The sequence below is a fragment of the Microtus pennsylvanicus genome, chromosome 10 (genome assembly GCF_037038515.1).
Source record: "Microtus pennsylvanicus isolate mMicPen1 chromosome 10, mMicPen1.hap1, whole genome shotgun sequence".
NCBI classification, from domain to species: domain Eukaryota; kingdom Metazoa; phylum Chordata; class Mammalia; order Rodentia; family Cricetidae; genus Microtus; species Microtus pennsylvanicus.
This window is the reverse complement of record NC_134588.1, coordinates 99,295,628-99,316,769: the sequence shown is the minus strand read 5'-3', so window position 1 is coordinate 99,316,769 and position 21,142 is coordinate 99,295,628. Positions and strand designations below refer to the sequence as shown.

The 21,142-nt window shown below is 44.7% G+C and overlaps 1 protein-coding gene across 2 annotated transcripts; it reads left to right on the top strand.

Moving 5' to 3' along the window:
* The first annotated feature begins 10,125 nt into the window (after positions 1–10,125).
* H3-3a (H3.3 histone A) lies at positions 10,126–20,630 on the top strand. 2 transcript variants are annotated; one of them, XM_075989322.1, is made up of 4 exons: positions 10,126–10,245; positions 11,711–11,861; positions 13,151–13,304; positions 19,987–20,630. In XM_075989322.1, exons 2-4 carry the CDS (start codon positions 11,734–11,736, stop codon positions 20,113–20,115), a joined length of 411 nt encoding a protein of 136 aa, XP_075845437.1. In that variant the 5' UTR covers positions 10,126–10,245; positions 11,711–11,733; the 3' UTR covers positions 20,116–20,630. The 2 variants fall into 2 exon arrangements, with proteins under 2 accessions (XP_075845437.1, XP_075845436.1); XM_075989321.1 differs by having other exon boundaries at positions 10,127–10,245; positions 11,708–11,861.
* Positions 20,631–21,142: the final 512 nt, after the last annotated feature.

The window sequence follows — 21,142 nt, the reverse complement described above, 5'->3', positions numbered from 1 at the left end:
AACCTCTACATGTCAAGAAGGAAAGAAGGCAGGGATGTTTACCAAGTGCCACTACTTTGGACCCATGTTAAATGTGTTATTAGTCACCCTCCTTACAGAAGAACCATGGTTCTTCTGTCTAGGTACTATTCCTTCTTAAAGTTACTGCAAGCAAGCAAACACAATTACTGCAGCTTTTATTCCCCTATGTGAGGAACTGGACCCAGGGCACATACTCTACTGCTGAAATATACTCTTAGCCCAAGAGCTTTAATGCTATGTCATCATTTAAATTCTTGAGTATATGGGTTCAAGGGCTGGGGAGATAGTTCAGTCTGTAAAACACCACACAAGCACTGGGCGGTGGTGGTGTATGCCTTTAATCCCAGCACTTGAAAGGCAGAGGCAGGCTGATCTCTGAGTTCGAGGCTAGCCCGATATATAGAGCCAGTTCCAGGACAGCCAGGGTTCAAATCTTTGGATTCACCTTAAGAATATCAGGCGGTGGTGGCTAACACCTTTAATTCCAGCACACACGAGGCAGAGGCAGGTGGATCTCAGCCTGGTCTACAGAGAGAGTTCCGGGACAGCCAGGACTATTACACAGAGAAACCCTGTCTCAGGGGGGAAAAAGTTTCAGAGAAACTGCTAGGGCCTACAAGGGTATGCATATTGGAGAAGTCACCAAGTACCTAAAAGATGTCACTATGAAGCCGGGCAGTGGTGGCACCTGCCTTTAATCCCAGCACTTGGGAGGCAGAGGTAGGCTGATCCTGTGAGTTCGAGGCCAGCCTGGGCTACAAAAGCTAGTTCCAGGACAGGCTCCAAAGCTACAGAGAAACCCTGTCTCAAAAAACTGAAAAAAAAAAAGATGTCACTTTGAAGACACAATGTGTACCATTCTGGCAGTGTATAGCAGAGTTTCTAAGCATGCCTAAGACAAACAGGGGCTGGACACAAGGTTGGTGATCCCAAGAGTGCTCAATTTTTCCCACATGCTTGAAGATACAGGAGATAATGCACGGCACACATGTGGAGGTCAAAGGACAACCTCTGGGAGTTGGTCCTCTCTTGGGGATAAAACCAGGTCTTTGTGCTAGACAGCAAGTGCCTTTACCCACTGAACCATCTCAGTGGCCTTCAAAACAGTTTTAATTTGCATTTCTCTGATAACTAAAGAAGCTGAACATTTTTTCAAACATTTATAAATTCTTATTAGCTAAAAAATATTAAATGTCATCATTTTAAGATTTAAAACATGTATTTCTAATAACTTTGATCAACCTTAATCAAATAAAAGCCTGTAAAAAGCCAGTTGTGGTGGCACATGCCTATAATACTAACATGTTGGAGCCTGAGGCAGTAAGATCTTGAGTTCTAAACCAGACTGGGCAACATAGCAAGACTCTGTCAGAAAAAAAAAGGGCGAGAGGGAAGGAAGGATTTTTAATCCTATGGATATAGTGTGAGCTAACATATGTGGTTTCAGGCGTTCTGTTGTGTGCAAGTGCATGATAAACACACGCATCTGTGTACAGGGCTGAGTGCAGAGGGCAGAGCTCAAAGTCCAGTCTTCCTCAGTTGCTCTCCACCTTATCTTCTGAGACAGTCTCTCCCTGAACCTGAAGCTCACCAGTCTAACTGGACTAACTGCTCAGGGAGCTCTAGGGACCTGCCTCTCTCTGCCTCCCCATTTACAAATGTGCTGCTGAGTGCTGGGGATCTGAATTCAGGTCCTCATGCCTGCTGGCAAGGGCTTTAACCCACTGAACCAGTCTGTAGTCCTGGTTTAGATGTTTGTATTGTTCTTTGAGACAGTTTTAATTCAGGCCAGCCTTGAACTATTGGTCCTCCTGAGTAGCTTGGATACCACACCTGCCTTATCCTCTAATGTTTTTGAAGGTAGAGATCTTGAGTCAGGGTTTCATGTAGTCCAGGCTGGCTCTACCTCCTAAGCGCTCAGGTTACAGGCATGTGCCACTGCATAGGGCTGCCTTCCTTCAAACTCCTGATCCTCGTGCCTCAGGCTCTCAAGTACTGGGATTACAAATGTACTCCATCACCCCCAGCTCATTGTAGTGTTTGTATATACCACTGTGTGCAGATGTCTTGCAGAGGGAGAAGGGGGAATTGGATCCCCGAGAGCTGGAATCACAAACAGGTGAGAACCACCTGATATGGGTACCGAGAACTGAACTTGGGTCCTCTGGAGGAACAGCAAAAGCTCTTAACCACTGAACCATCTCTTCAGCCAGCCCTCATTTTCTGTTTTGGTACTAGGAAAAAATGAGGACACAGTTGCTTGGACAAAGAAAACAGTGCCAGATACTTTTTTGAGGTCCCAGGTAAAGCCAGGTTCTTGTTTCTGTGGCTGCTGATCTCTGGTTTCATTTTCGAGTCTACCAAGGAAATTCAATTCCTCCTTTGCCCACAAGAAAAGTTAGACTTACTGAACCTGCTTATTTTCTTCTTTTTCCCCACCTTCCTTCCTTCTTCCTCTCTTTCTTAGAGTGCTGGGATAGAATCGAGGAACCCCTGCAATCTACATAAGTGTTCTCCCATTGAGTTACACTCCTGCTTTTCTTGAGCTGGGACATTGCATACACACAGTGCACAGACATACAAGAAGGCAAAACATCAGTACACATTAAAAAAAAATAAAGGATTTTTTTTTCTTTTCTGAAACAGGGTTTCTCTGTAGTTTTGGAGCCTGTCCTGGAACTCTCTGTAGACCAGGCTGGCCGCGAACTCACAGAGATCTGCCTGCCTCTGCTTCTGGAGTCCTGGGATTAAAGGCGTGCGCCACTAGTACCCATGCCAGGCAGTGGTGTCACCCGATGGCGCACGCCTTTAGTCACAGCACTCAGTAGGCAGAGACAGATGGATCTGAGTTCAAGAGCAGCATGGTCTTTAGAGCGAGTTCCAGAACAGCCAGAACCTGTCTCAAGGGAAAAAATGTTTTGTTGGGAATCAAAGTCAGGGTCTTAGTGTTAAAACCCATCCCATACCACAGTGGCATTTACTAAGAAAAGAAAGGGAGGACAGAGATGAGGGTGGCGCTCAGGTGGTAGAGTGCTTTCCCTGCACAAATGGACAAAGCACTGGGTTTCATCCCTGGCACCAAGTAAAACCAGGTGTGTTGGCACACGTTTCCCAGCACTTGGGAGGTAGAGACAGGAGGTTCAGTGAAGCTGCTTGGCCAACGTGAGATTCTGTCTCAAACAGAAAGTTCACAGGAAGGCAGAGGACTACCCAGGAGGAGTCTGCACTTTTTAGATTGAACACTCACACAGATGACTACTATCTCTGGGCAAGACAAAAGGAGAGAGATTTGGAGAAAGGTGAGGATCTGAGGCCATAGGACAAATGACCCACGTTTTTCAACAAAGTGCGACCACAGGAGAAGCTAAAGGTTAGACAGTCAAAAGGTTCACTGGAGCTGGGTGGTGCATACCAGAAACTGAGGCAGAGGATCCTGAGTTCAAGACCAGACTGAGCTGCACAGTGAGAACCCATCAAAGCAAAAACAGTGCAGATGGAACACAAAGTTAGTCGTCAGTCAATAAAATGGGTACATAGGAGTAATTTATACAATTTCATCTACTGTGTATGACAAACAACTTCCATGGGAGTGGGTGAGCAGAAAAGGGGCTCCAGTGTGTTAGTGTGTATGCAGTGGGCTAATGCTCCATCAGTAGAAGAAACAGACAAAACTATTTCTAGTCTAGAGTTTATATTCTTTCTAGCAGAAAACAGGAAGAAAATAAATGATAGATTTAAATCAGCACAACAAGGAAGAGTGGTGTCCAGAAACATCTTCCAAAGGTAACGCAGTATTCTTTGTGCCTGGTGAACAGCAGACAAAGGAGAATAAACAGTGATTGACATTCTTTGTTTTTGTATTTTCGATATAGAGTATCCCTATGTAGATCAGGCTAGCCTTAAACTCCCAACCATCCTTCTTCTGTATCTGATTCTGGACTGCTGGGATTACTGTCAAGCACCATCACACACACACACACACACACACACTAGCTTTGGCAATTCATCCTATCCTTTCATTTGTAAGCAAATATTTAGTCTATTCTAATATTAGTGTAATGGTAAAAATAAAATGCTGCGGATTCCCTGAGGGGCGTAGCGGCAGAAACACTGCAGGTCCCCCAAGTGGCAGCAGGCAGCGGGGGGCCTTGATGTGGGAGTGTCATATATCAATCTGTTGATTTCACTGGCTAAGAATAAAGAAACTGCTAGGCCCATTGGATAGGCCACCCTTAGGTGGGTGGAGTAAACAGAACAGAATGCTGGGAGGAAGAGGAAGTGAGGTCAGACTCGACAGCTCTCCTCTCCAGAGCAGACGCCTTCAGAGAGACGCCATGCTACCTGCTCCAGGGAAGACGCACACCATGCCCCAGCTCCGACCCAGGATGGACTTAGGCTAGAATCTTCCCGGTAAGCGCACCTAGGGGCGCTACATAGATTATTAGAAATGGGCCAGAGCAGTGTTTAAAAGAATACAGTGTCCGTGTAATTATTTGGGGCATAAGCTAGCCGGGCAGGGCAGGCGGCTGGGGTGTTTGGGGACGCAGCCCCGCCGCCGCCCCATATTACTACAAATGACGCCCAGACGTGTGGCTAACTAAACCCACTTAAAAAACCTGAGAAGGCTTAAAAATAATGGAGAGAGAGTTTAGCACAGATTTTTGCTGTTTGTTGGTGGCGTGCTGTAGAGAGATTTCCTGATTCGGCAACAGCAGCAGAAAAAACGCTGTGTCATTTCAAAGCGTGGCTTCCTGGGGCTGTGCCGCCAGTGCAAACTCTGGCTTTATGTTTGTGTTCCCGCTCGGGATCGGAAGGAGAGTGCTCTGAGACCTTGACGATGACTCAGAGCTCCCCGCCTGCTCCTGGGCAGAAGGCAGAATCAGGCTTAGGCAGGCGGAAGAGCGTGGCAGATTCCTGCCGCCATACAGGGACGTGTTTTCAGACTGCGCAGTGCTCTGCATGTCAGATTTGGATGTAACTTGGATGAAAAGAATTTCTGTGCTGCACGCTCAGTCTCAGAATTAAAGTGCTGAGTGCTGCTCCTACCTGGTAGCCCCAAGAGGCTTCCTGACTCGGCTTTAGCTGCAAAGCCTGCAGCTCATTAAGAGGTCCTGCCACGAAACACTTAAACGGTGTTGACGAAAAGCTGAACGCGTGCTTTTCGGTTTTCAGCCATAGCAAAAAAAAAAAAAGCTGCGCCGCTTAAAAATGCCGGCTTTCTGGGCCATCCTGCCAGGGAAAACTCTGACTGTCTGAGGCAGGAGGGCCGGCTACCGAGAGAGGATTTGAGTGTTGTCTGTTGTAGCTTGCTGGCTGGCAGGGACCTTGAATGCCATAGAGGTGTGGCTATAAACAAGGCTGCAGCCTGTATTTCTGCCATGAGGCTGGAAAGCTAAGGAATGGACTGGATCTAGCTGGCAAAGCCACGCCTTTAGTCCTACTGAGATTGCTTGGCAAATTAAAGACTCATGTGGTCAGAAAAAGAGAGATTCAAAGACAGAGAAAATTTCTGAATGGTTTAAAGTGTGTTAAAAATATATGCAAGCTGAAAGTTAAAGTTCTTAAAGCAAAAAACAAAAAAAGGAAGAGTTGTTGTGTGTCTTAGTACACACCTTTAATCCCAACACTTGGGAGGCAGAGGGAGATAGACCTCTGTGAGTTCAAGGTGTGGTAGCACACGCCTTTAATCCCAGTGCCTAGAAGGCAGAGACAAACAGATCTCTGTGAGTTCAAGGTGTAGTAGCAAACACCTTTAATCCCAATGCCTGGGAGGCAGAGACAGGCGGATCTCTGAGAGTTCAAAGACAGCCTGGTCTACAGGTCAAAGATATATGCTCAAAAAGCAAAAAGTTAACCTAGGAATGTCACAGCTTAGATTCTTAAGCGCCTAGTGATTTAAAGGCGCAAATCAAAAGTGCTCCTGGATAGTAAAAAATTGCAGATTCACAATAGGACAGATTCAGACCACTAAATGAGTCACACTGTTGGATGAATGTACGTTGGCTTGGGAGAGAGAAGAAAAAGAATATAGAGAATAAAGTTAATGGTTTAAAAAAAAAAGGTAAAGTCTTTAAAAAAGACAGAGTACAGATAGTTAAGAGATTAAAAGAAATAAAGAAAAATAAGCCGTGTAAAGATGAAAAATTCACAGAGAGTCTGGATTATGTACATTGTGTTTTCTTTAAAATTTTTGACTGTGAAGGAGCTAAGTACAGAGAGACATTTCATTATATGGGCTGCCCAGTGGAACCAGAACGGATATCATGAGGGTATGATTTCAGAATTTGGATCTAAGGATATGATACTTTGGAAAAGAGATTCTTCTTTTGTTTTCACAGAGGATGAGACTCTATGGATTTCTTCTATTCCGATTTGGTATGATGGACCACGTCCTCCTGAAGGGTTGCTGTGAACATCTTCAGAAAATTGCCTTGCTCAACTGCCAACTGAGATAAACCTGGCACACAGGTTACACCCTAAAATCATTAACGACGCCCCCATTCAGCAGGAAGCAGTTTGGAGAGAAAAAACTGCGCCCATGTTCCCAAATATAGTTTATAAATGTTCTTTTACATTTAAAGGGGGAAATGATATAGGTATGAATAATTTGCATTGGTATGGATTTTAAGGTCAATTTTGTTATATGTATAAATGTTTCTGATGTAACTTTTACTTGATAACTGTTACATGTAATTTTGCTATGTTAAGGTTAAAGCCTTCGTTTTTTTTTTTTGTTTAAACAGAAAAAGGGGAAGTGATGTGGGAGTGTCATATATCAATCTGTTGATTTCACTGGCTAAGAATAAAGAAACTGCTAGGCCCATTGGATAGGCCACCCTTAGGTGGGTGGAGTAAACAGAACAGAATGCCGGGAGGAAGAGGAAGTGAGGTCAGACTCGACAGCTCTCCTCTCCAGAGCAGACGCCTTCAGAGAGACGCCATGCTACCTGCTCCAGGGAAGACGCACACCATGCCCCAGCTCCGACCCAGGATGGACTTAGGCTAGAATCTTCCCGGTAAGCGCACCTAGGGGCGCTACATAGATTATTAGAAATGGGCCAGAGCAGTGTTTAAAAGAATACAGTGTCCGTGTAATTATTTCGGGCCATAAGCTAGCCGGAGCCAGGTGGCTGGGGTGTTTGGGGACGCAGCCCCGCCGCCGCTCCATATTACAACAGGGCCTGAGACTGCTAAAGGCCACAAAAGCAGCAGGGACCCGGGTAGGGAACCCTGAGTGGTTCGCCGGCCATGAGGGCCAGTGGGTCCTAGGCACTGAGTTGCATGATGAGAGACCGAGAAGGGTAGGCGAAGAAGTGGGTATTTATTTAGTGGGTTATGGAAGGGAAGGGAAAAGAAGGAAGGAGAGAAGGGAGAAGAGCAGAGAGACAGAGGAAGGGGAGAACTGGGGAGAAGGGAGCGAGGCAGAAGCTGCCTCTGAAAGAGAGGAGAAAGCAGGAAGATCTGCCTGCCTCAGCGGAGGGTGGAATGGGTGGGGCTTGTCTCTTCAAGGGGCAGGACAGACCATTACAATTAGTCTATTCTAATTACTAGTCTATTTTAGAATATATATATATATATATATATATATATATATATATATATATATACGTTTTTTAAGACAGGGTTTCACTGCAATTTTTTTTAGAGCCTGTCCTGGAACTAGCTCTTGTAGACCAGGCCTGCCTCCCAAGTGCTGGGATTAAAGGCGTGCACCACCGGTATAGAAGAAATATTTTAACTTAAAAGCTTTCACTACCCTCCTTCCCATTATTACAGATTCCAAATGTTGAGGCCATAACTGATCTCTACAAGTGGATTCTGGTAGCTGGATGCGCTGGCATGTAGCCTGAAGCCCAGCATTAAGGAGACAGATCTCTGGAGCAGGGGGCCAGGCTGCTGGTTTACATGTCAGTTCCAGGTGAAGCCAAGAGCTACGGGAGACCCTAGAGCTACACAGGGAGACCCTTTAAAAGAACAGACTAGTGCCCTTAAGAATCCTTCTTGAAAGGGACTTATTTTGCAGTAACAGCTCTCCTGCCTGCCCTTAACTGGGGCAATCTCCATTTCCCTTAGCTACAGTCTTTCGCCACTCTTGGGGCTCTGAGGCATCCTCTCCCCTGGCCAAGTGCAGCTTTCCTGTGCAAGGCAATGCTTCCAGAGACAGAAAGACTCAACCAGGGCAGGGCTGCTATTCCATTCTAACAATCCCAGCCCTCCAAAACCATACCGACCAGAGCTGGGATGCCATACATACAGGACAAATTTGCAAAACTTCCTGAAGTTACCAAGGATAACCAGTCATATTCCCAGAAAAAGCCTGTGTGCTGCCTTCACATAAATATTACTTCCGTGTTACAGATGGATACTTTCAGAGAACCCACCATCTCCATGAAGTGGTTCACCTGACACAGTACTTCCATCTCTTAGAAATACTTGCTTAAAGTCAGGAATAAAGCATGGGAAAACCTAGTAAGCATACAAAGAGTACTATCTAGGACACGTTAGCATTTCTTGAAGATGTGATTGATTCAATTGATAAGCAACAGCCTTCTGGGATAAATCTAGCAACAAATATTTTAGTTTCCTGAAAACAAAACAAAAACAAGCAATAGAAAAAAGAATGCTTCTTGGCTCAAACCATAGGGCTTCTTCACTGGCGGTTCAGTGCAGGCTTTTTTTGCATATGTGCTTTTAGAATAGTGTCGCAGATTCCATGTGTTCATCACAGCAACACTTAACACTCATTAAATAATAATGAAACAGGAAGCCTGGATTATTTTGTTTCTCCCGGGTTTGTTCTTATGTGACCTTGGACAAATCCAATTCTTCTCTCCTTTCTGATACCACAGATCTGTTTCAGGATAATGTTTATGAAGAGACTGCTTTGAGAGGTCATCTATAAAATTTATCTCCTTCCCTACCCTCTGGGATCTTCTTCATGACCCTCCTACCGAACGTCTTCACACGTAGTTTTAGAGCCCGGTCAATACCATCTGGGGGACGGTTCGGATGTTTGTGGGGCAGTTAATGAGAACTTCAGCTATGCAGTGCTGCCCGAGCTCCAGAGCAGTGGGAAAGCGGGAAACACAGCAAGCCCTACAGCAGCTTTTCCTCGTACCTGCCGTTTTCAGCCTCTTACAACTGACAACATTAAACTACTATGTCACGCGATTTCTTCCTACAGCAACCCGCCCACGGAGAAGCGGTTCAAAGGCCCACTCTGGCCGGCCTGGCAGCCGGGCCCTAGGCAGCTACAGCTGTGCTGCACTTTGTTTCAGAGGCTTACAAAACACAGCCATCTTGCATCAAGAACGTCGCGAGGCCCAGGGAGAGAGGGTGAGCCCTGTCCCTCGGCCCCGGTGCCGCCACCGGCGAAGCGCTGGCACTCTCCGCGCTGCCCCGCAGGCGGCACCTGGCTGCCCCGCCTCCCCCGGGGCGAGAGTCCGCGACGACCAACTTGTCCTCAGGCGACTTGGCCCCGACCCTCCGGACGTGCCCGCGCTTGGCCGGGAGCGAAAGCGGGAAGAGAACCGCGGGTCCCCCGCCCCTGCCGCGCGGCGCGGGCCGAAAGTGGGCGCGGGACTCTCCGGCTTCCACTTGCCAGCTTCCTGCTAGGGCGCGTTTTCCACTGGGGCGCGGCGACCGCCCGGCCGCGGCCTTCTCCCCGCCCCCACGCGAGCCGGGCGCCTCGGGGGCGCGCGCGGGGGTGGTGCCCCTCCCCCCGCAGGCCGGGCGCTCGTCCGCGGCCTGTGCCGCCCTCCCATCCCCCCACTCGCCCCGCTGCACCCCAAAGCCGGGCTTCGGGGGCTCACGGTGGCGCTCGCACCCGGTGGGAAGGGAGCGCGAGGCGGGGACGTGTCGGGGCGGACGGCGCCTCCGCGGGCCCCGCGGCCCCTCGGCGTGTCTTTTGTGTTTGTACACACCGCGAAAGGCGGCGGGAGGAAGGGGCGGGCGGCGCGCGGGGGAGGAGCGAGCGCGCGCCAGCGAACGAGCGCGCGGGGGGAGGGGCGGGGCGGGGCGCGCGGGGGGCCTGGGCGGGGCCGAGCCTTCCCTCCATTGTGTGTGATTGGCTGGCGCGCAGCGCGGGGCGGGGCGGCGTGTGTAGGGGGTAGCCTCGGTGTCAGCCATCTTTCAATTGTGTTCGCAGCCGTCGCCGCGCCGCCGCCGCTCTCTAACGCCAGCGCCGCCTCTCGCTTGCCGAGCTCCAGCCGAAGGAGAAGGGGGGTAAGTTTCTCCGTCTGCCCGGGTTCCCGGAGCCGGCCCGGTCCGCCGTCGGTTTCGTAGCGGGCCGCGGAGGGCACCCACAGTCCCTCGGGCTCGACCCGCAAACTTTTTGGCGCAGAAACGGAGATGGGGAGCGAGTTTTCCTCTCCCTCGGGCGGCGGCGGCGGCGGCGGCTCCCCCGTCTCCGCCTCAGCCCAGCGGCGGCACCGCCGCGATGCCGAGCCTGCTCGCCCTCCCGCGCCGTGGGCTCCCCTTTCTTCGGTGAAATCCCGCCCGCCGCCCCTTCCCGGGACCCCAGACCTTCACCATGTCCCGCGCGAGCCCCTCAACTGCCGCCTGCGGGTCCCGGGCCGCAGTTTTTCGGGCGCGAAATGGGTAAAATCGCCGCCGCTTCCCACCCCGGGCTAACTCGCTTTTTGCTGCCTCCCCACAGTTGTGGCTGAGCTTCACCATCTTGTCTCTCTTCTCTGGTCACCGACCATATTTTTCCCCCCCGTTTCTCTCTTCCCCATTTTAAAATGGAAGGAAGAAAAGATTTTAAGAACATTTTTTTGCCTTTTTTGGAGAAAAAGAAACTTGATGCATATGAAATTCAAAATAACAAAAAAGAACTTTTGCATTTTTGTGGCGAGCGGCACGTGGCAGGGGATGGGGTATTTTCGAACGATTTGCTGTTTGTCTGGTTGGAAGGGAATCGGATACGTTTGCAATTGTTTCCATTTTGTGCTAGTCTTGGGGAGCCGAGTCGCCTGCTGCCAGCGCGGGGCGCCGGGGCTGAGACGGGCAGGTCGGGTACCCGGTACCCAGGGACCCGGGGGAGGCAAAACCAAAAGTTTATGTGGTGCTGGGGTGGGCCGGGCAGTCGGTGTCGAGCGCTAATTAAGCTTGGGTGCGGGGCAGTCGGCTTCCATAGCGAAGCCCGGGAGGACGGGCTTTGTGGAATGCTCACTGGCAATAGCTGTTGTTCTCGTCTTTCGAGACGCCTTTTTATCAACATAACCGTAAAGATACAAACCTCAAGAATGTTTTCAGATATTTACAGCAATCCAACTGCCAAGCGCGGGGGGGGGGGTGAAACCTTTTTCTAATTTTTTTTTTTACTGTAATTTGACTCGACCTTTTCTGTGGTTTGGCTTCGTTCATTTGACTTTGTTTGTGATCGAATGTTTGCAGGCGTTTCTAATTTCTACTTTAATTAAAGAAATTGAATCAAAACCTATTGGAGTGGTCTCGCTGGTTTTGGCCGTTTGTCGCTTGGAATTGGCATTATGAATATTAATGCTGACAATTTTTTCTAGTTTAAGTCATATTTGGGTAGTAGACCTGATCCGCGCCCTTTCAGATTAATTATATAACAGCTTTTTTTCTCCTCTATACTGATTAGTTGGGGGGGGGGGCTTCAGGCAGGAAAATGTGTATGTTTCAGTTGGATATGATGGGTTTTTTTTTTTTTTTATGCTAGTAGGTAAGTAAGGAGGTGCCCATACCATGGCTCGTACTAAGCAGACTGCCCGTAAATCCACCGGTGGTAAAGCACCCAGGAAACAACTGGCTACAAAAGCCGCTCGCAAGAGTGCGCCCTCTACTGGAGGGGTGAAGAAACCTCATCGTTACAGGTATTTTTGAAAGGGGTAGGAAAAAAAGTGTCTTAACAGTATGTCCATGCACTTGAACAAGAAGATGGGTAGGTAACAGTCGTACTTTTTGCTTTGGGTAAAAGATATTTCTCCGTCTTAAATATTTACTACCGCTAGTATATGTATTTATATGCATGTTTGTTTATGGATACGTGTAACTTGGTATCAGGTTTTATTGATAAAATTTTGAAGCTGTAATCCGATCTAAAGTCTAAAGGGGCCCAGTACCCAACTGATAATAGGACACTATTAACTAGCCATTATTAAATTTTTTAACTAGTAAATGGTTACTTTTGTGTATACTATGAACACATATTTTATATACGTAAATGATTTTGTGTATATGTTGTATATATAATGTGTGTGTGTACAAACGCACACATTTTTCCTAGGTTGCCCCTCATCACTTGTAAAGCAATAACTTGCCTTAGGGAGACCAGTAAAGTCCCCATTGATCATAGTTATTTGGTGGTTTTTTTCCCTCCTTTATTACCTCATTTTATTTTGATGTAAGCACTGTTGTTAAGGACATCTACCATTAGAGGGCACAAGTTGCCCAAATTTGCATAAACAGATTTTACAGTGAAGAGCTCATACAGTAGAAGAAATATTTGGGGGTTAAAAAAAAATAGGGCAGTGACTTAATTTTAGAAAGTTTTCTTCCATGTGGAAGAAACAATGTGAAATCAAGTTTTCAAACGTAATCATAACTGAGGATAGAATAGTGAGGACGAATACAGCTGTGTCAAGTGAATTGTAGTAAATTATATGGGCTAAATCTTTTAGGACATTAAATCTAAGGCACAGATGCGGCAAAGGAAAGTGACACTTAAACACGGGAGCCTCTAAGCCATCTTTATTGCCAGCCTAACAGCAAAGATATTCTCGTCTTTTTTTTTAACGGCAGGGCTCCAGCTAACCTGGGCTTGCCTGAAACTCATTATGTAGATGAGGTTGGTATCGAGCCTCCCCAGTGCTGCAAGCATACAGTACCATGTTCAGCTCAAAGTTGTGTAATATTTAGCTCAGATGTGTGTGTGTACAGGTAAAAATGAATGTAGGGCTTAATTAACTGCCTTTTCTTTTTTTATTTTTAAAAGTGATTTTTCTCTTAAAAGAATTAAATATTCAGATCATAAAAGTGATCTGTGAAATTCAGTACTGAAGACTAGTTGAGCAGTTCATTCTTTGAAAATTTGCTGAAATGCTGCTTTTCTGTGTGTCATATGCTGATTTAGTAACAACTTCTTTAATGTTATCTTTTGAAGGCCTGGTACTGTGGCACTCCGTGAAATCAGACGCTATCAGAAATCCACTGAACTTCTGATCCGCAAACTCCCCTTCCAGCGTCTGGTGCGAGAAATTGCTCAGGACTTCAAAACAGATCTGCGCTTCCAGAGTGCGGCTATTGGTGCTTTGCAGGTAAACTGATGGGTGGGGAAAACCCTTGTTATGATTTGTATCAAAAGCAATTACACATCTTTTTTGTTTTTGTGTAACTTTATTGTTATAAGCCTACGAGGTAGGCTATGAGGTATGATTCAAAGGTTAAATGGTTCAAGGTAGCTGGGTAGTCGTGGCCTTTAATCCCAGCTCTTGGGAAGCTGAGGGAGATTGATCTTTGCATTCAAGGCTAGCCTGGTCTACACAGTGGGTTCCAGGACAGCCAGGGTTACACATAGAAACCTGTTTTGAGAAACCTAAATAAATGGTTCAAGGTTATGCACATAAAAATTAAAACCCTAATTTGATTCTAAAGCCTGATACAGTTATGGCATTTAATTTTTTAAGCATTGCATTAAAAACCGTGCTTAACTCTAGCTTGGTTTATGGATGCTGCAGGACATTAGGATAGAGAACTAGAATTCTATTTATTGTCACTTTGGTCATTAGTGACAAAGAAATGTCTTCACGGATGTAAAGAAGCAAATTAGGATGTAGTTTAATATCTAAATAGAGTAGGCAGTGTTCAAGAATTCTACATTCCAGGTGGGTCTGTAAAGTAACATGGACTGAACACTAGGTTGAAAGGGAACTGTAGAGTTCAAATTAAATAGGAAGCAAGGTGTGAATTTAACCTTAGTTCTAATGTTGGGGCCAGTATTCTGGAGATAGTTGTGTATAAAATACTTTGGACAGGATTAAAATGGAAGTTAACACAAAAATACTTGACAAGTGCGTAGATATAATTAACCTTGTTTCTCAAAATAATATGAACAACAGCATGGTCAGAAAGCTCGGGGTAGATTGCTGGGCGCTGCTGCGCGGCACCATTGGAGGATTTTCAGGGTTGCTGTCCTAGCTTTTGCTTTATATATGATAGATGATGGCTTCCACTCCGGCATATGATTGGTTGAACTGTTTCTGTGGTTAGGCTAAGCTTCATTTGATTGGTCAATTCCAGGAATAGGCATCCATTAAATTCATGGTAGATTAAATGACTGAAATTTCAACTACCAAAATCCCCCCCTACTGTTCCTTAGAATTTTATTTATATTTTAATAGCTGCTTATAAATTCTCTTGAAAAAAAAAAAACAAATAAATTCTCTGAACAAATCACAATTTCTAAGAACCCTAAAAGGACTAATGGCTTTTGGGTTTTTTTTGTTTACTGTTAGTAGACTGTGTCTAACACATCACTCTACTTGGAAGTACAGCCTTTATTATTATTATTATCATCATCGTCATCCTTACATGCCAATAATAAAGCCTTTTCAGTTGAAATTATTAAACATGTTGGTGGGAGAACGCTTGTCTTTTTAAATTAATTCACGTGTAAATGTCCATTGTCAATATTATTCGGTTTCGTAGTTACCAGTAAATGATTTTAAGCAAAATGTGCAATTTTTTTTTTAGTGTCCTCTGATTTTTGAGTGGACTAACTTTTTTTATTTAGGTTTATTCTGAAATAATAGCCAGCTGTATAGTTGAGGGTGACCTTGAACTTTACTTCTCCAGCATATACCTGAAGACTGGGATCACAGGCATGCTCTACCATGCCTGCTTTATGTGGTGCTTGAGATCAAATCCAAAACCTTGTACATAATAGGCAAACTACACACACACACACACACACACACACACACACGTGCGCGCGCATGCGGGGTTTCTCTGGCTGACCTCCCAAGGGCTGGGATAAAGGTGTTCACCTCCACTAGCCAAGCGCTCTTAACCAGTCACGACCCCCAGCTCAAAAGAGGGATCTTGCTGGAGGTGGTGGCCTTTCATCCAGCACTCGGGGAGGTAGAAGCAGTTGGGTCTCTGGAGTTCTAGGCCAGCCAAGACTATGCAGAGTGAGACCCTTTCGTAAGATAACTGGGTTTATCTTCCTTCTAAGTTTTTCATGTGTGTATTGTATGTGTTTGTGCACGCTTGTAGATTAGTTTTAAGATTATAGCTCCGAAAGTGTTAGAGATGCTACATAGTAGTCCTGTTCTTTATCTGTATATGCAAGGCCCTAGTACCACAAGACAAAAAGTCTGGTTGAAGTAGGATCTAGAAGCAGATAGGATTCCAAACAGCACTTTAATCTGTGATGACTCAACCTATATAATTCCAGCACGTGAGAGCCCGAGGCAAGGGTGTTGATACAAATTCAAGGCCAGCCTGGGCTATACCCCTGAAACCTTGTCTCTTAAAAACAAGTTACTCTATTTTTGGCATTAGAATTATACAGTTTAAGCTGGGCGTGATGGGGCTTGTTGGTCTGTAATTCTAACACTCATGAATAGTTCCAGGAGGGTTATTAGTCAGCATCAGGGTGGACTACATAGCTAGTTCAAGACTAACCTGGAATAATACATATTGTCATTCTGTCTTTTAAAAAGAAGAAATAAGAGAGTAAGACAGGCAAATATTTTGAGTTTGAGTCTAGCCTGGTCTACATAGGAAGTTCATGGCAGCCAGGGCTATAAAGAGAAACCCTGTCTCAAAATAAGATTCCAGGACAGGCTCCAAAGCTACAGAAAAAACCCTATCTCGAAAAAACAAAAGGATTGTAGGCACTGGAAAGATGGTCTCGGTGGTTAAAAGCTGTTTTTCCTTTATTTCCCATCTACATCAGGCAGCTCACAGCCACCTGTAACTCCAGTTCCAGGGGATCTAATGCTCTTCCTTTTCAGCTTTTGGGGGCACTGGTATGAATGCATGGGTGTGAAGCAGGTACAAGCAGGCTCCCCACACGCCCACACATAACAAATTAATCTTTTTAAAACTGCATCATTAACTTTTAAAAATAGCTTCTCTGTCACCCTTCCCCAACATTCCAAGATCCCTAAAACTGGATGACTTCAAATCCTATGTATTACTCGGGTGGTGTTGCTTTTGTGCACTGCACAGTACTTTATAACTTAGACACAGTAGCGTTACAGTGGTAGAGGAGGTGGGACAGAGCAGTGTACTTCTGTTTTGCAGTCTGAAATGGAGCTTGAATCTAGGGTCTTCTGCTTCTCTGGTAAGCACTCTATCTACACCGAATTATGTCCTGGTTAGCAGTAAAGGAAGCTAGGTTGGGAGTTGTGGAGATGACTACACAACTAAAGGGAAGGAATAAAAATAGTTCCTAGAGGTAGATACGGGTAATTGGGAATTGACCGATGGAATGCTTAGCTTTTACCCTAAATGTCAGGGAACTTGAACTAAAATGTATATTAAGAATGGACAGTTTTTGAAACGAGTCAGGTCGTAAATGTATTCAGTGTTATAGATTAGCTGTGTGTAGTAGTGTACACTTTTAATCCCAGCACTCAGGAAGCAGAGGCAGGCAGATCTCTTGAGTTTGAGGTCAGCCTGGTCTTCAAAATGAGTTTCTGGACAGCTGGGGCTACACAGAGAAATAGCCTGAGAAAACAATAGAAAATGTTATAAATTAATGTCATAACGTGCTTTATCTTATTTTGATACAGGGTCTCATTGTTTAGACCTGGCTGGCCTAGAAGTCAGATTTCCTGCTCTGGGCTCTCTTTACAAGTTTAGTGCTAAAGGGATTTGGGAGCATTTGGTAAAAAGAATTGGGAATATATGTGTGTTGTGAGTTCAATAATCTTCCAGAATTCACAACTCTTAGAAGCAAATAGTCTCAGAAACCTGACACCTCTTTAGTTCCTAGAAGTTTGTGCTACCAGTCACAGAGCATTCGTCCTAATGCTGAGTTAAACAAGATAGACTGATTTCTTACTGAGAAACTTCTTTTGGTTTCTACATTGTAAATTCCTGAGAGCAGGCCACAGTGTTGTACTTAGCTCACTGTTACTATTTTTTGCGATTGTGCATGTGTACATATGAAAGTCAGGACAAGTTGGAGGATTTGATTTTCTACCATGTAGGCTTCCAAGAATCAAATTCAGAGTGTCAGGTTTGCCAACAAGCCACTACCCACTAAGCCATCCCACTAGCCCACTTTCTAGACTTTTTACTTCACTTGTAGAACAGCCCAAGAATGAGTTTATAAACAGTAAAGATTTTGGTTTGGAATATATAAGATATGAGTGAATTATACAGAAAAGAGTTGGGGGGCGGTGCCATACTGTGAATCATGCTTATCCCCAGAACAGATCTGGTTTTTGAGACAAGGTTTCTGTTGTATAACAGAGCTCTGGCTTTCCTGGAACTCACTCTGGCCTTGAACTCACAGAAATCCACCTGCCTCTGTTTCCCAAGTACTGGGACTGAAGGTGTGCACCACCACCTGGCTTCCCAGAACAGATTTTTGTTACTGTTTTTGAGGCAGGGCCTTGCTAAGTTGTCCAGGCTAGATTTGAACATGTGATCTCCTGCCTCAGCCTCAAAAGTAGGTAGAAGCCTGAACTAGTAGGCCCAGCTGGAGATTTAATTAGGGTTAGGTATAAAAAGCAAACCAGCAAAACTGAACATCTATATGGGATGTTCAGCATTACATAGAATGAGATCTCTTAGCAAATTAACTGAAGGATAGTAAAAGCTGACTGATACATAATAGGGCCAATATGAGTGTCAAGTAACTGGAGTATAACTTAATTAACAAGAACATATTCCCCCAGGGAGGCAGATTTTTATAAAAGTGGGGTACTAAGGATTCCTTAAAGGATGAAAGTAGGGGCTGAAGAGAAAGCTTGGTTAAGTGCTTATCTTGCAAACATGAAAGGCCTGAGTTCAATCTCTAACATCCATGTAAAAAGCTGTCCGTTGTGGTAGATGCTTTTAAATACTGACAGTAAGTGGAGGTCAGAGGAGAGGGGAGCAGAGAAAATGTATAGTGCAACTATAAAACAATAAAAAAGAAGCATACAAAATAAAGGATAAAGAAAATAAAGCACTCGGCCTAAATTTAAGTGTGTGTGTGTGTGTTGCTAACGAGCTCAGTGGATAGCCTGCCTAACCTGGTTGGCTAGTCCCAGATTTCCGAGACAGACCTTGTCTCAAAAAACAAAGTTGAGACTGGAAAGATGGTTCAATCATTAAAGTGCTCCTCATACACGAGTGAGGACTTGGGTTCAGATCCCCAGTACACACTGAAAGAGGGACATGGTGTCTATGATCTCAGTGCTGGGGAATTGGAGGTAGGCAGATCCTTAGAACTTGCTGACTTGCCAGCCTAGCTGAATTGGAGGACTCCAGCTTCAATAAGAAGCTATGTCTCGAAAAATAATGTAAGAGCTGACAAAGGCACCAGTGTCTATCTCTGCCTGATGCATGCAGGCAAGTGGCTCTTGAGGGAACAGTACCTAAGGTTGATCTCTGGTACACACAAACCTTCCCGCCCAAATCCATACATAAAGGACAAAAGTATGAATGTGCTCCAATGACAGAGGACTTGCTTAGTATACACAAAGCCCTCTTCGGCACAGTAATTTGTAAAAATTTTCTGTGAGTATATTTTGTGTTTAGCCATATTCCTCTTCACTTCCTTTGTTTTTGTTTGTTTTGTTTTTTTGAGACAGGGTTTCTCTAGTTTTGGAGCTGTCCTGGAACTCGCTCTTGTAGACCAGGATGGCCTCGAACTCTCAGAGATCCGCCTGCCTCTGCTTCCTGAGTGCTGGGATTAAAGGCATGCGCCACCACCGCCTGATATTTGTTAGTATTTATGAAGTATTCTTGTTGTGGGAAGTATTGGTGAAAGGGGTTGCCACTAGGCTGCACTGTACTCCCAATTCTACCCTAGGAACCCTAGAAACATCTTTCAAAATGAAGCTCTTTGTGTGTGTGTGAGAATGTGAATGCTAATATGCCATTCAAAGGATAACCTGCAGTAGTTTGTTGGCTGCTTCCATCATGTGGATCCCAGAGAACAAATAATGCCAGCATTTGTGAGTTGTAGGCTTTGGGTTCTCTCTTCCTTATCACATTCCATGACAAGTGTCAATGAATGGTTCATATTGCTAGCAAGTTTTAGGTGGTAGGATGAATAAGAAAATACCCTGGGGAATCTTACAGTGAAATAGGGCAGGACAGGGGGGGGGCGGGTAGAGACAGGATCAGCATTCTAGAGGGCACAAAATGTCATTGCGCATTAAGGTTTTAGAAGAAAGTGCTTTGGAGCTGGTTAAACAGATAAAAGTAAACCAATCTTTGCTGTATTCTGGAACCATTAAGTATTCTTGTAGAACTGAAAAAAGGACAAACTGGGCGGTGGCGGCGCACGCCTTTAATTCCAGCACTTGGGAGGGGAGGCAGAGGGAGGTAAATCTTTTGAGTTTGAGGCCAGCCTGGTCTACAGAGTAAGCACCAGGACAATTCTACAAAGCTATGGAGAAACCCTGCCTCGAAAAACGAGAGAAAGAGAGAGAAAATAAAAGAACAAAGAGCAAGGTACTGAGTTTAGTCCTCAGCACTACAAAGTATAAACAAGAAGGTAGATGGGATCATATGTGCTAGGGACTTGTTCTCCGAATTGCAGCTGCCATGGTGTCCCTACTGAAGAGATGCTGGGCTGCATACAATCCCCTTGTAAGGCGGGAATGTTAGAATTGGTTTCTTTGATGTGTCTTGGTGCTTTGGGTAGTTTTGGTAGATTTTTTTTTTAGTGTGAACATTTGATTATATTTAAGTTTTGATTAAAAAGTTTTTAAAGGGTTTTACTATATAAGTGTTGGAAACAATAGTAATTTTTCTTTATTGTTGTTGCAGGAGGCAAGCGAGGCCTATCTGGTTGGCCTTTTTGAAGATACCAACCTGTGTGCTATCCATGCCAAACGTGTAACAATTATGCCAAAAGATATCCAGCTAGCACGCCGCATACGCGGAGAACGTGCTTAAGAGTCCACTATGAGGGGGGAAACATTTCATTCTCAAAAAATTTTTTTTCCTCTTCTTCCTGTTATCAGTAGTTCTGAATGTTAGATATTTTTTCCATGGGGTCAAAAGGTACCTAAGTATATGATTGCGAGTGGAAAAATAGGGGACAGAAATCAGGTATTGGCAGTTTTTCCATTTTCATTTGTGTGTGAATTTTTAATATAAATGCAAGATGTAAAGCATTAATGCAAGCAAAATGTTTCAGTGAACACATTTCAACAGTTCAACTTTATAAAAATTATAAATAAACCTGTTAAAATTTTCTGGACAATGCCAGCATTTGGATTTTTTTAAAATAAGTAAATTTCTTATTGACGGCAACTAAATGGTGTTTGTAGCATTTTTATCATACAGTAGATTCCATCATTCACTATACTTTTCTAACTGAGTTGTCCTACATGCAAGTACATGTTTTTAATGTTGTCTGTCTTCTGTGCTGTTCCTGTAAGTTTGCTATTAAAATACATTAAACTATACCTGCTTTTGGTCTTTATTATTAACCTTACAGATACAAATGTAATATCCAGGGATTTGCTATATCACCTTATGTCTGAGACAGAACTCTTTGAGAGCCCAGGTACACACCTTTAATCCCAACACTTGGGAGGCAGAAGCAGTTGGATCTCTTGAGTTTGAAGCCAGCCTGGTCTGCAGATTGAGTTCCAGACAGCCAAAGCTACACAGAAAAACTGTCTCCAAAAAACGTACAATACCCCCCCCCCCCAAAAAAAAAAAAGCTTGAGAGACATAGAAAAAGTAACTGGAGCACCTGGAAATAATTTGAATAAAGAACCCTCTCTCGAAAAACCAGAGTGTTATCATCGGTATATACTATTAAACCTTTAATATTAACAAAAACGTGTAAATCTAAAGGTCTTGCTATTCCAAAATGCTGCATATTAAGTTATTCAAGCACCAATCATTCATTAACTTGTTTTGGTTAGCATTGGAGTGTTTAATGTGAAGTGTGGTGACAGGCACTAATAAC

Coding starts and splice junctions, on each gene's coding strand:
- H3-3a (XM_075989322.1), top strand. CDS start 11,734: ATGGCTCGTACTAAGCAGACTGCCCGTAAATCCACCGGTGGTAAAGCA. Junction 11,862..13,150: donor AAGAAACCTCATCGTTACAG/GTATTTTTGAAA, acceptor TATCTTTTGAAG/GCCTGGTACTGTGGCACTCC. Junction 13,305..19,986: donor CGGCTATTGGTGCTTTGCAG/GTAAACTGATGG, acceptor TTGTTGTTGCAG/GAGGCAAGCGAGGCCTATCT.